At 45.4% G+C, this 14,236-nt stretch overlaps 1 protein-coding gene across 1 annotated transcript in view; it reads right to left on the bottom strand.

Annotated features, from left to right (window-relative positions):
- Window positions 1-3,713: 3,713 nt before the first annotated feature.
- LOC115143542 (bMERB domain-containing protein 1-like) overlaps window positions 3,714-14,236 on the bottom strand; it is a 70,996-nt gene continuing 60,473 nt past the window's right edge. Inside the window, exons 3-6 of the mRNA XM_065001466.1 lie at window positions 11,899-11,972; window positions 7,361-7,475; window positions 5,282-5,367; window positions 3,714-4,603 (exon numbers count right to left, since the gene is read on the bottom strand). Coding sequence (XP_064857538.1) covers window positions 4,491-4,603; window positions 5,282-5,367; window positions 7,361-7,475; window positions 11,899-11,972 — 388 coding nt within the window. The 3' untranslated portion in view covers window positions 3,714-4,490. The remainder of the gene's footprint in view (window positions 4,604-5,281; window positions 5,368-7,360; window positions 7,476-11,898; window positions 11,973-14,236) is intronic.

Below are 14,236 nucleotides of genomic sequence, written 5' to 3'. Positions count from 1 at the left end.
GATCCCTTTAAATGACTTGGAAAACCAGTGAATTCCTGAAAGATGCCTTTTTATTTAAATACAGTACCAGTCAAAAGTTTGGACACATCTACACATTCAAGGGTTTTCTTTATTTTTACTATTTTCTACATTGTAGAATCACAGTGAAGATGTCAAACTATGAAATAACACATATGGAATCATGTAGTACCCCAAAAAGTGTTAAACAAATCTAAAATATATTTTAGATTCTTCAAAGTAGCCACCCGTTGCCTTGACAGCTTTGCACACTCTTGGCATTCTCTCAATCAGCTTCGTTAGGAATGCTTTTCCAACAGTCTTGAAAGAGTTCCTACATAATATGCTGAGCATTTGTTGGCTGCTTTTCCTTTATGGTCAAACTCAATTGGGTTGCGTTCAGGTGATTGTGGAGGCCAGGTCATCTGATGCAGCACTCCATTCTCCTTGGTCAAAAAGACCTTACACAGCCTGGAAGTGTGTTTTTGGTTGTTGAAAAACAAATGATAGTCCCACTAAGCGCAAACCAGATGGGATGGCGTAGCGCTGCAGAATGCCCTGGTAGCCATGTTGGTTGTGTGCCTTGAATTCTAAATAAATCACTGCCAGTGTCACCAGCAAAACATCACACCAACTCCTCTATGCTTCATGGTGGGAACCACAGATGCGGAGATCATCCGTTCACCTACTGCGTCTCACAAAGACATGGCGAGTTGGAACCAAATATCTCAAATTTGGACTCAATGGACCAAAGGACTGATTTCCTCTGGTCTAATGTCCATTGCTTGTGTTTCTTGGCCCAAGCAAGTCTCTTCTTGTTATTGGTGTCCTTTAGTAGTGATTTCTTTGCAGCAATTCGACCATGAAGGCCTGATTCAACCAGTCTCCTCTGAACAGTTGATGTTGACGTGTCTGTTACTTTAACTCCTGTGAAGCATTTATTTCTGGCTGCCATTTCTGAGGCTGGTAACTCACATGAACTCTGGGTCTTCCTTTCCCGTGGCGGTCCTCATGAGACAGTTTCTTCAAGTGCTATGATGAAACTTTCAAAGTTCTTAATTTTTTGCATTGACTGAGCTTAATGTCTTAAAGTAATGATGGACTGTTGTTTCTCTTTGCTTATTTGAGCTGTTCTTGGCATAATATGGACTTGGTCTTTCACCAAATAGGGCTTTCTTCTGTATACCACCCCTACCTTGTCACAGCAAAAGTGATTGGCTCAAACGCATTAAGAAGGAAAGAAATTCCACAAATGATCTTTTAACAAGGCACACCTGTTAATTGAAATACATTCTCATGAAGCTGGTTGAGAGAATGCCTAGCCTGTGCAAAGCTGTCAAGACAAAGGGTGGCAACCATGAAGAATATCAAATATAAAATATACACTGCTCAAAAAAATTAAGGGAACACTAAAATAACACATCCTAGATCTGAATGAATGAAATATTCTTATTAAATACTTTTTTCTTTACATAGTTGAATGTGCTGACAAAATCACACAATTTATCAATGGAAATAAAATGTATCAACCCACAGAGGTCTGGATTTGGAGTCACACTCAAAATTAAAGTGGAAAACCACACTACAGGCTGATCCAACTTTGATGTAATGTCCTTAAAACAAGTCAAATTGAGGCTCAATAGTGTGTGTGGCCTCCACGTGCCTGTATGACTTCCCTACAACGCCTGGGCATGCTCCTGATGAGGTGGCGGATGGTCTCCTGAGGGATCTCCTCCCAGACCTGGACTAAAGCATCCGCCAACTCCTGGACAGTCTGTGGTGCAACGTGGCGTTGGTGGATGGAGCGAGACATGATGTCCCAGATGTGCTCAATTGGATTCAGGTCTGAGGAACGGGCGGGCCAGTCCATGGCATCAATGCCTTCCTCTTGCAGGAACTGCTGACACACTCCAGCCACATGAGGTCTTGCATTAGGAGGAACCCAGGGCCAACCGCACCAGCATATGGTCTCACAAGGGGTCTGAGGATCTCATCTCGGTACCTAATGGCAGTCAGGCTACCTCTGGCGAGCACATGGAGGGCTGTGCGGCCCCCCAAAGAAATGCCACCCCACACCATGACTGACCCACCACCAAACCGGTCATGCTGGAGGATGTTGCAGGCAGCAGAACGTTCTCCACACTGTCACGTCTGTTACATGTGCTCAGTGTGAACCTGCTTTCATCTGTGAAGAGCACAGGGCGCCAGTGGTGAATTTGCCAATCTTGGTGTTCTCTGGCAAATGAAAAACGTACTGCACAGTGTTGGGCTGTAAGTACAATCCCCACCTGTGGACGTCGGGCCCTCATACCACCCTCATGGAGTCTGTTTCTGGCCATTTGAGCAGACACATGCACATTTGTGGCCTGCTGGAGGTCATTTTGCAGGGCTCTGGCAGTGTTCCTCCTGCTCCTCCTTGCGCAAAGGCGGAGGTAGCGGTCCTGCTGCTGGGTTGTTGCCCTCCTACTGCCTCCTCCACGTCTTCTGATGTACTGGCCTGTCTCCTGGTAACGCCTCCATGCTCTGGACACTACGCTGACAGACACAGCAAACCTTGCCACAGCTCGCATTGATGAGCTGCACTACCTGAGCCACTTGTGTGGGTTGTAGACTTCGTCTCATGCTACCACTAGAGTGAAAGCACCGCCAGCATTCAAAAGTGACCAAAACATCAGCCAGGAAGCATAGGAACTGAGAAGTGGTCTGTGGTCACCACCTGCAGAACCACTCCTTTATTGGGGGTGTCTTGCTAATTGCCTATAATTTCCACCTGTTGTCTATTCCATTTGCACAACAGCATGTGAAATGTATTGTCAATCAGTGTTGCTTCCTAAGTGGACAGTTTGATTTCACAGAAGTGTGATTGACTTGGAGTTGCATTGTGTTGTATAAGTGTTCCCTTTATTTTTTTGAGCAGTGTATTTTGATTTAATACTTGCTTTGGTTACCTCATGATTCCATATGTGTTATGTCATAGGTTTGATGTCTTCGCTATTATTCTACAATGTAGAAAATAGTATAAAAAATAAAAAAAACTGTTGAGTAGGTGTGTCCAAACTTTTGACTGGTACTGTATATGTACAGGTAATTTCGGCTCATTTTATGCATGTTGCTCAATTTGGACATTAAAGCATCACTAATATACTACAGAACAAAGTTCAGGGATGAGTCTCTGTGTTTTCCTCAATTCTTTGCTTCTCAAAACCTCCGATGGAAGCAAGGAGAAGGACTTGATGAGTCAAGGAAAATACTTCCGAGATCTACCCAAAGGGAGGCGTGGGGCTAGAGGACAATATTCTGAAGTAGAGGGTCACTTTGTTGAACAGGACTCCCTGATCTTCTACAAACAGATTCCAACAAACACTCTCTTTTCCAGAATCTTAACAAAGGCATGTACAAATAAAGAATTGCATTCACCTCTTCTTGTTTTGCCGTAGAAATTGCAAGACTCGTAGTATGGCGCTAATTGTTTTCCTTTGCTATACTTATTCATTGTAAACATGAATAATATTGTAGTGATACCATGGTAATAACTACCAGTATGTTTTGGTGAAGATAAGAATGACCAGTTGTAAGGCTGACTTTGCCTTAGCAACATAAATGCGTGTGTATACTGGCTGGTTATTGATACGTTAATATACATCATAGAAAAACAAAATAACTCAATCATGCGATTGTTGCAGCTTGCCAATGTAAATGGTATCATAGCAACTGTGTTCAGCAATACTGTTTATATAGGAAGTATACTTTTACAATAAAGGGATAAAAAATGTACTGCAGTGAGTGAAGTGTTTCATAATCTACAGTTCCAGAGCAAGCATCAGGGTTGGATCAATTCATTTTCAAATCTGGTAATTTGGTAAGTAACTGACTGGATTGAAATGGAATTGACCCCACCCTGGTAAGCATACAGTCCTAAGTCTGAGAGGAGTTCTAGTTGTTCCGTTAAAGGGTTGGAATGGAAGCATCCAGTAAATACCCGTTATTCAAAATGACAAAGTCAATAACAATTAAGTCATGATGTCATTTCCTGGTGGACAGAGAACCTTGGTATGATGCGTTTGTGGTTGGGTATGGGACGTTGTGCTTATAAATCTGAGGAATATATGTCATTATTGATCTCTGAAGAATGTTTCAAGAGGGATGTAATGAGTCCCTAAATCAATATAAATTGGTGTATTGCTTACAATACTGTACAGGTCCCATATATTCCATTTCCAATTGCCTTTTAACATTATATAGTGCCACATATTTCATTTACATTTCTGTTATTCCATTATTTACATGTGGCCAGGCCTGTCCATCTATCACCTCTATATGGGCTTCCATTTTGCACCAGGGTTCTCTGGATCACAGGAAATGATGTAACGATAGGTGATATGACACCAAGAGACCAGGTCAGGTGACAGATGTACAGTGTGGCTGTGTTGTTGTTACTAGGGTGGTGCTGTGAATGGGAGGGTGTACTGTCCTCCACTCCTCTGTAACCACGGTTACATGATACAACACTGGGTGGCTCCGCAGCAGTCCTTGATGATGGTGATGGACTTGGTGACGGACGGCTTGCTGGGCGGAGGACCAGGGAGTCTCTTGGGCTTCTGGGGATCTAGGGTAAGAGAGTATGTGCAAATCTGAGATGTCATAGGGCACCCTGTCCCCAACAGTGCACTACTTTTTGCACTCCTACCAGAGACTCGTATAGGGGTGCACATTTGGACACGTTCTCTGTGGGTTTAGATGGAGATGAAAAAGGCACAGCCATTTCTCTACGATTCCCATCTTCGACTCTGTTTGAAAGTCCTAGCCATGATTAGATGAAATCAACACCATAACAACTAAGACTCTGTTCTAGAATCGATATTCTGATATGATTTGAATCGGCTGTTATCACATTAATTCCATTGCGAGGCTTGTCTCTTGTTGCCTCTTGATTTTATCTCGGTCTTGACCTAATGTGACAGAGCCAATGTGCCCGGTGTGAAACTGTATGACAGTCAGGGCCACTCATGGTCTGTGACTCTGGAGATGACAGAACTCATCTGCTTGGTATTACACCATATCCACAACTTTACTGTATGTGTGCTTTTAATACGTACTTGAGTGTTTTCATCAAGGCCACTGTGACCATGACCATGTTGGTGTTGCGTTGTCAAGAGGGGGAACCTGTAAGCATTTCATTGCACTGTGTCCTACAGGTGTATCATGTCTGTGACTCATAAACAAACTTGAATTTGAGCTATTGATTGTGTACTAGTGTGCGTTTTGAATGAAGGATACTACTCACTTTGGGCAGCTTCTCTGGCCAGCTTCTCCAGAGGCATCAGCTTCTGTCTCAGGAACTCAGCCATCTCCTTGTCCTCCTCCTGCTCCCTGTAGAGAGGATATGGGTTACAGTGGTCAGTGGTTACAGACAGACAGTCACTCAATGGCAAAACGTCACATAGTCTGTAGAATACCCCCATACGTACGTACCAAAGCACTTGCCCCTAAACAGTTGTCACTTTCCAGACTGTAATATACCTTGTGTCCATACTCCTATTCCATAAAGTTAGTGACTATTTACGGCACAGAAAATAGCTTTTGTTTCCAAGAATGTCTCGCAATCTGTCCATTTATACTTCTCAGTATCCTCAATACTCCATACATACATTCACTGAATGACACTGTGATCTCATATCAGCTGTATGTAAGTAATCTCCATGTCAAATAAAGGAGGACCAAGATAGCAGGCAGGGGATGGGGAGTAAGTGAGAGACCAAGGGGGACCAAGATAGCAGGCAGAGGATGGGGAGTAAGTGAGAGACCAAGGGGGACCAAGATAACAGGCAGAGGATGGGGAGTAAGTGAGAGACCAAGGGGGACCAAGATAACAGGCAGAGGATGGGGAGTAAGTGAGAGACCAAGGGGGACCAAGATAACAGGCAGAGGATGGGGAGTAAGTGAGAGACCAAGGGGGACCAAGATAGCAGCCTAGGAAGAAGAGGAAGTGAAGATGATAAGGAGTTGAACTGTGGTCATGTGTCACATCCCTCAGACTGTCTGGCAGTTAGACCGTAATCTCTCCACATCCCTCAGACTGTCTGGCAGTTAGACCGTAATCTCTCCACCTCCCTCAGACTGTCTGGCAGTTAGACCGTAATCTCTCCACCTCCCTCAGACTGTCTGGTAGTTAGACCGTAATCTCTCCACCTCCCTCAGACTGTCTGGCAGTTAGACCGTAATCTCTTTATTTTTTTTATTTTTTTTTTAGTGTGAATTTTACCCCTTTTTCTCCCCAATTTCATGGTATCCAATTGTTGTAGTAGCTACTATCTTGTCTCATCTCTACAACTCCCGTATGGGCTCGGGAGAGACGAAGGTTGAAAGTCATGCGTCCTCCGATACACAACCCAACCAAGCCGCACTGCTTCTTAACACAGCGCGCAGCCAACCCGGAAGCCAGCCGCACCAATGTGTTGGAGGAAACACTGTGCGCCTGGAAACCTTGGTTAGCGCACACTGAGCCCGGCCCGCCACAGGAGTCGCTGGTGCGTGATGAGACAAGGACATCCCTACCGACCAATCCCTCCCTAACCCGGACGACGCTAGGCCAATTGTGCGTCGCCCCACGGACCTCGCGGCCAGGCCGGTTACGACAGAGCCTGGGCGCGAACCCAGAGTCTCTGATGCCACCCTTAACCACTGCGCCACCTCCCTCAGACTGTCTGGCAGTTAGACCGTAATCTCTCCACCTCCCTCAGACTGTCTGGCAGTTAGACCGTAATCTCTCCACCTCCCTCTCTCCATCTCCCTCCTTCTCTCTCTAGCTCCCTCCCTCCACCTCCCTCTCTCCATCTCCCGTCCTCTCTCCAGCTCCCTCCCTCTCTCCAGCATTCTCCCTCCACCTCCCTCATACTCCCTCCCTCCCTCTAGCTCCCTCCCTCCCTCCAGCATTCTCCCTCCACCTCCCTCTCTCCAGCTCCCTCCCTCTCTCCAGCTCCCTCCCTCTCTCCAGCCCCTCCCTCCACCTCCCTCTCTCCATCTCTCTCCCTCTCCAGCTCCCTCCCTCTCTCCAGCCCCCTCCCTCCACCTCCCTCTCTCCATCTCTCTCCCTCTCTCCAGCTCCCTCCCTCTCTCCAGCTCCCTCCCTCTCTCCAGCCCCCTCCCTCCACCTCCCTCCCTCCATCTCTCTCCCTCTCTCCAGCTCTCTCCCTCGGACCACAGTTATACCTTAATCTCTCCACCTCCCTCCCTACCTCCGCCTCCCTCTCTCCATCTCCCTCCCTCCCCCCACCTCCCTCCCTCTCTCCAGCTCCCTCTCTCCAGCTCTTTCCCTCCCTCTCTCCATTTCCCTCCCTCCAGCTCCCTCGGACCACAGTTCTACCTTAATCTCTCCACCTCTGCATCGTCCACTAGGAAATCCCTCTTCTGCACCAGTTTATGGATTTTCAGGATCAACTCCTCCTCCCACTGTCTCTGTTTCTTGGTCTTCTCTTTCTCTGGAGGAAGAAGAGAGGGAGAGAGGGAAGGGGATAGAAGGGAGGTAGAGAGGGGGTTAGATTTGAAAGGTGATAGATGTTTTATATCAAACTAAAAAGTATATTTTTATCTTATATTAAATACATTTCTCAACTGATACAACATTTGTTAGATACTGAGCTACAGGGGAAGAGGAAACTTCCTGGGAAGGCAGCGCATGCTAACAAATAGTGATTCACATCACAAACCGTAGGGACCCTATTCAATCTGTAAAGCTCAAGTGATGGAAATGTAAAGGTGATTTCCAGTTGAGCCAACATATGCTGTGATACCGTGAATGCAGTCTCTGCCTAAGCGGGACATTGCCTTTAAATTTCAATCATGCTGTAAAGCTGAACTTCTGCGTTGCGGATTGAATAGAGTCCTAGATATTTAGATTCTTAAATAGTCCTCCTCGTGTTTAATTCATGAGAACTAATCGGGAGACAAAATATGCAAATGCTGTTCAATGATGCGATGTCCTGTCTGAATGGGGGAATTTGCATAAGCAGTCGTATATTAATGGAATTCATCTCAAATGTTACCCTATGCCCTACACAGGACAATACTTTTGACCAGAGCCCAATGGGTTAATTTGCATAAGCAGTCGTATAGTCATAAACTCTGTATCCAATTCCCTGGAAAGGATTTCGACGTAATTCCCCTGACCTTCACACGGAAATCAAATCAAATTTATTGGTCACATACACATGGTAAGCAGATGTTAATGCGAGTGTAGCAAGATGCTTGTGCTTCTAGTTCTGACAGTGCAGTAATATCTAACGAGTAATCTAACAATTTCACAACTACCTAATACACACAAATGTAAAGGGATGGAATAAGAATGTGTACATATAAATATATGGATGAGCAATGGCCGAGCGGCATAGGCAAGATGCAATAAATGGTATAAAATACAGTATATACATGTGAGATGAGTAATGTAAGATATGTAAACATTATTAAAATGGCATATTTTTTTAAGTGACTAGTGATCCATTTATTAAAGTGGCTAATGATTTGAGTCTGTAGGTAGGCAGCAGCTTCTCTGTATTAGTGATGGCTGTTTAACAGTCTGATGGCCTTGAGATAGAAGCTGTTTTTCAGTCTCTCAGTCCCAGCTTTGATGCACTTGTACTGACCTCGCCTTCTGGATGGTTGCGTGGTGAACAGGCAGTGGCTCGGGTGGTTGTCCTTGATGATCTTTTTGGCCTTCTTGTGACATTGGGTGCTGCAGGTGTCCTGGAGGGCAGGTAGTTTACCCCCGGTGATGCGTTGTGCAGACCGCAACACCCTCTGGAGAGCCTTGCAATTGAGGGCGGTGCAGTTGCCGTACCAGTGGGTGATACAGCCCGACAGGATGCTCTCAATTGTGCACCTGTAAAAGTTTGTGAGGGTTTTAGGTGACAAACCACATTTCTTCAGCCTCCTGAGGTTGAAGAAGCGTTATTGCGCCTTCTTCACCACACTGTCTGTGAGGGTGGACCATTTCAGTTTGTTCATGATGTGTAAGCCGAGGAACTTAAAACTTTCCACCTTCTCCACTACTGTCCTGTTGATGTGGATAGGGGGATGCTCCCTCTGCTGTTTCCTGAAGTCCATGATCATCTCCTTTGTTTTGTTGATGTTGAGTGAGAGGTTGTTTTCTTGACACCACATTCAGAGTGCTCCCTCCTCCCTTTAGGCTGTCTCGTCATCGTTGGTATTCAAGCCCACTACTGTTGTGTGCATTGATGATTGAGTTGGAGGCGTGCATGGCTGCGCAGTCATGGGTGAACAGGAAGTACAGGAGAGGGCTGAGCACGCATCCTTGTGGGACCCAGTGATAGACTGAGACACACACACACACACATACATACATACACACACTGCAATAGATGGAAAACAGTGTGCAGTGTTGTTGACAGTAGTAATAGTAGGTGGGAAAGCTGAGGCACCAGCCAGGAGAGGAGTGCAGTCCCAGCTCTTTCTCTCCCACCGGGATAGAACTGGATCCGTACAGCCATTCCCTGGAGTCACAGTGTTCCCGGAACGCATAGACGGATGCAGAAATGGGAATGTCAAATGGAAAAGGAAAAGCAGAGGGGCTAGGGCCTTTCTCTGTACTGAGGTAATAACAGAGCTTGTTGGGTCACATACATATTGATACATAGAGTATGGTATATTATGACTCAATGGTGTAAGGAATTAGATTTGATTTGGAATGTGTGAATGGTGTTCTAAATGTCAATGAAGGTCATGAATCATGTACTGGATTTAGCTTCTATGTAATCAGTATGGCATCTGTACAGTATGTAGGCTTTATGTATGCTCTAATGAACAATTAATTCCATTGTTCTTGTTTGTTGCGATTCCAGATGATCACTAATACAGATCCAGTCACTATGTCATCACAAGTTCACAAGTAAAAGGATAAACTAGCCTGGACAGCTAGCTAGACAGCTAACTCTAGACTGTGACGTTGTAGAGTTGTGAGGTTGTAGTGGCTATTTGACTCCCTCTGCTTTCAGCCGTGGACACAAATAGACCTATAACATCATTTGTGGAGGAAAGTATAAATAAAGTAGTATTTGTTGAAATAATCTTTGGCCACAGTCTCAGGAAATGGACCATTGGCTCATATAGCCAATTACGGTTAGCTATGCGTGCATGTGTTTGTGTGCCTGTGTGGCCATTATGACTGTGCCTACTCTAAACTACCTGAGGGGAAGAACCTCCCCCCCCCCATAACTCTCCCATGTCCCTGAGAGTTACAATCAATTGTGCGGCTACTTTACCGCAGTGAACCTACCCACAAATCACCTCAATATGTAACAGTGGGTAGCTGCATACGGTAGCAGTTTTTCTCCTCTACCCTATTTTTGGATCTATACTCACTACTGCAGGGGTGACCTAGACAACCAGGTGAGGGGAGTTCCTAACTAATCAGTGACCTTAATTCATCAATTAAGTACAAGGGGGGAGTGAAAACCCGCAGACACTCGACCCTCCGTGGAATGAGTTTGACACGTGCTCTACAGCATGCATAAGCAATTTGGCTAAGCTAAGGGTACATTGAGGATACATCCTGATTTGCTTGTTCTATTTCCTAGAGGGATTTTTCTCCCTGTTATGTTGCCGGGTAGAATAAGACAGGGGAGGGCGATGAAGTGGATTTCTTGGCTGTAGTTAAATATGGTTAATACTATATGGTAAATTTTTCTCTCTGTTGCCAGGTAGGATAGGAAAGGCGATAGGACAGGAGAGGGCAGCCAGTGGAGGTGTTGTGAAGTCTGTGTTGCCGTTAGTTACCTGGATATATGGTTATTGATAAACTGGGTGGTTCGAGCCCTGAATGCTGATTGGCTGACAGTAGTGGTATATCACAGTTATGGCAAAACATTTATTTTTACTGCTCTAATGACGTTGGTAACCAGTTTAACCTCTACGGGATTGGTGCCCTGCGAGGAGGTTGAGCTAATGTGATTAGCATAACGTTGTAAGTAACAAAAACATTTCCCAGGACATATCTGATATGGGCAGAAAGCTTAAAATCTTGTTAACCTCTACGTGAACAGTGTCCCCCCCCTGCAGGAATGGTTGAGCTAACGTAGGCTAATGTGATTAGCATGAGGTTGTAAGTAACAAGAACATTTCCCAGGACATATCGGATATGGCCAGAAAAATTTAATTATTGTTAATCTAACTGCCCTGTCCAATTTACAGTAGCTATTACAGTGAAAGAATACCATGCTATTGTTTGAGGAGAGTGCACAATTATGAACTTAAATATATTAATATACCAATTAGGCACATTTTGGCAGTATTGATACAACAATATGAACAGAAATGCAATGGTTCATTGAATCAGTCTAAACCTTTGCACATACACTACTGCCATCTAGTGGCCAAATTCAATAGTTGCCTAACCTGGAATATTACATTTGTCCTTTCTCTTGCATTTCAAAGATGCAAGATCTAATGTGTTATATTTTCCGACATTAATTTCAGATTTACACAAACTTCAAAGTATTTCCTTCAAATGGTATCAAGAATATGCATATCCTTGTTTCAGGTCCTCAGCTACAGGCAGTTAGATTTGTATGTAATTTTAGGCGGGGGGAAAAAAGGGTCCAATCCTTATTATAATAGCAATAATGCACCTCGGGTGTTTGTGGTATATGGCCAATATACAACTGCTAAAGGCTGTATCCAGGCAATCCATGTTGAGTCGCACCTAAGAACAGCCCTTAGTCGTGGTATATTGGCCTAATACCACACCCCTCGTGCCTTGTTGCTTAAAAATATATACCTCAGATATATAGTTGATATATGGTACATTTTTCTGCCTGTTATTTGGTAGGATAGCTATGGGCAGTGGAACTGTTGTGATTGTGATTGTCTCTATTTGTTGCTGTTAGTTACCTGGTACAGTTACCACCTTCCTCAGCTCCTGTTTCAGACTCATGATGTCTTTGCAGAGCTGGATGTCATCCGCCCTTGAAAAGACAACAACAACATTCATTCCAGTTAGGAAGGGTAAAGCACAGTGTGACTCTATGGCCCTGTTCCATTTTGGTTCTTCCAAGTGACCTGGCTATTGGAGGCCTATTGACATAATTTACATTCATCTAGTTATTTCAGATCTATGAGCGAGGGGAAAGGGGATAGGATTTGAAAGTTATGGGGCCCGCTATCCACTCTATCCATTTCCTAACATAAAAATGCCCTACTATATATCAATGCGGCCCAGTACATCATAAACACACTGTGCAGTCATACTGACAGATATCTTATAAAAAATAGTGTTTTACAGTAATATAAAAGATAAAGCAAACATCCACATATAAAAGCTATAGGGGAAAATAACATTACACTCCCCTTAGGGAAGAGTGTAGGCAGATGAAAAGTGTTGAATGAATCACTACTCTACCAGATCCTCTGGTCCTGAAGACCCACCCTGAGGACCCTACTGGTACCTCTCTGTCATGTCATCCCCCTCTGTTCTCCTCCCCTTCCTCCCTCCATCCCTTGTTCTTCACCTCCCCTCCCTCCTTCTCTCTCTTTCCACTCCTTCCCATCCATCCCTCCATCCTTCCCTCTCCTCCCCTCCATCACTCCCTCCCTCCATCTTTCACTCTCTCTCTTCCCCCTCTCTTCTCTGCCCCCTCCCTCTCTCCCTATCCTCCCCTCCTTTCCCTCCCTCCATCCATCCCTACCTTTCTCGCTGCAGCACTGTGACAGCTACCAAGGATTTAAGTCTCTGTTGTAAATCAGACTGATGACTCATCCACCAGCTCCCAACACCTCTCCTTCCTCCTCCTCCCTCCATCTCTCTCTCCCCGTTCCTCCTCAGTCTCCTCTCACTCCCTCCCTCCATCCCTCCCTTCATCACTCACCTCCCCCTCTCCCCCTCTGCCTCCTCCACTCTACCTGTCTCTCTTCTTCATCTCCCTCTCTTCCTCCTCTTCCTCCATCCCTCTCCCTACTATCCTCCCTACCTCCTTTCATCTCTCTCCACCTCCTGTAGCTCCCTCTTTCTCCCCTGTTCCCATTCTTCAGCCTCTTCTCCCTCTGCTCTTTCAACCACCTGTAATTTCTCACCCACTCACTTGTTCCTGTCTCTCAACCTCAACATCTTTTTCTCTCCTCCTCACTATCCCCTATCTGCCTTGTGTTTACCTACTCACTAGACCCCAACGGTGCTTCCAGCAGGCTTTGCACTCTGCCACTCAATCTGCTACAGAATGTGTGTGTGTGTGTGTGTGTGTGTGTGTGTGTGTGTGTGTGTGTGTGTGTGTGTGTGTCTGAGTCACACATAGCTGGAGGTATTGGCATCACTGTTCACTGATGAAGCCATCCAAGCTAATGAAGCCACACTTCCCACCAATCTCTTTCCAGTTTCTTTTGATTGTATTTTCCATCACACCAAAACATTTCACTGTATATTTCTCAATGTTTATAACTCAATAGCGACACAATATGGTGGTCCAAGATCCCCTGAAAATCAAGCATGAACTTCTGATCATCTGGTCACCTGAACCCGGGACAAGACCAATAAGGCAATAAGGTCACCAACGACCTGCTGATGGTGGCTGCAGGCTCTCCCTGTCTCCTGATCGTCCTGGACTTAAGAGCAGTGTTTGACACTGTCAACCACCCCATCCTCCTGGAACGCCTCCCAGGACACCATCAGACTGTCTGGATCAGCTCTGAGCTGGTTCCACTCCTACCTATCAGACAGGACTGAGTATGAGTATTGTGGTGTCCCACAAGGATCTGTTCTTGGACCCATCCTGTTTGTCCTGTACATGGTCCCCCTCGGTCGTGTCATCAGCCGGCATGGAATCAGATTGCAGTGCTACGCTGATGACACCCAGCTGTATCTAAAAATGATGCAAGTGCCCGTCTGAACACCTGCCGTGAGCAGATAAGGGCACGAATGAAGCAAAACTTCCTTCAACTGAACAGCAGCAAAACTGAGGCCCTACTTCTTGGCACCCCCCACCAGGTCCAGCACTCACCGTTAACACACCTCATCATTGCAGGACAGAACGCTCCTCTCTCCCCCTCAGATTCCAATCTGCCTGTACAGCTTGATTCCTCCCTGACCTTTGACAGCCACATCAGACGAATGTGTAGCTCCTCCACGCCCCCGGGACCTAGCTCCTTGTCTTTTGTAGCATCAGCTGGGTTCTTTGTGTCAGTTGCCCTGTCTAGCCGGGTCCATGTATTTTATATTTTTTTATGCACTTTAAGAATA

This window comes from Oncorhynchus nerka, linkage group LG15 (genome assembly GCF_034236695.1).
Source record: "Oncorhynchus nerka isolate Pitt River linkage group LG15, Oner_Uvic_2.0, whole genome shotgun sequence".
Lineage (NCBI taxonomy): Eukaryota > Metazoa > Chordata > Actinopteri > Salmoniformes > Salmonidae > Oncorhynchus > Oncorhynchus nerka.
Note: the sequence above shows the minus strand (reverse complement) of the source record. Positions and strands in the feature narration are given on the sequence as shown.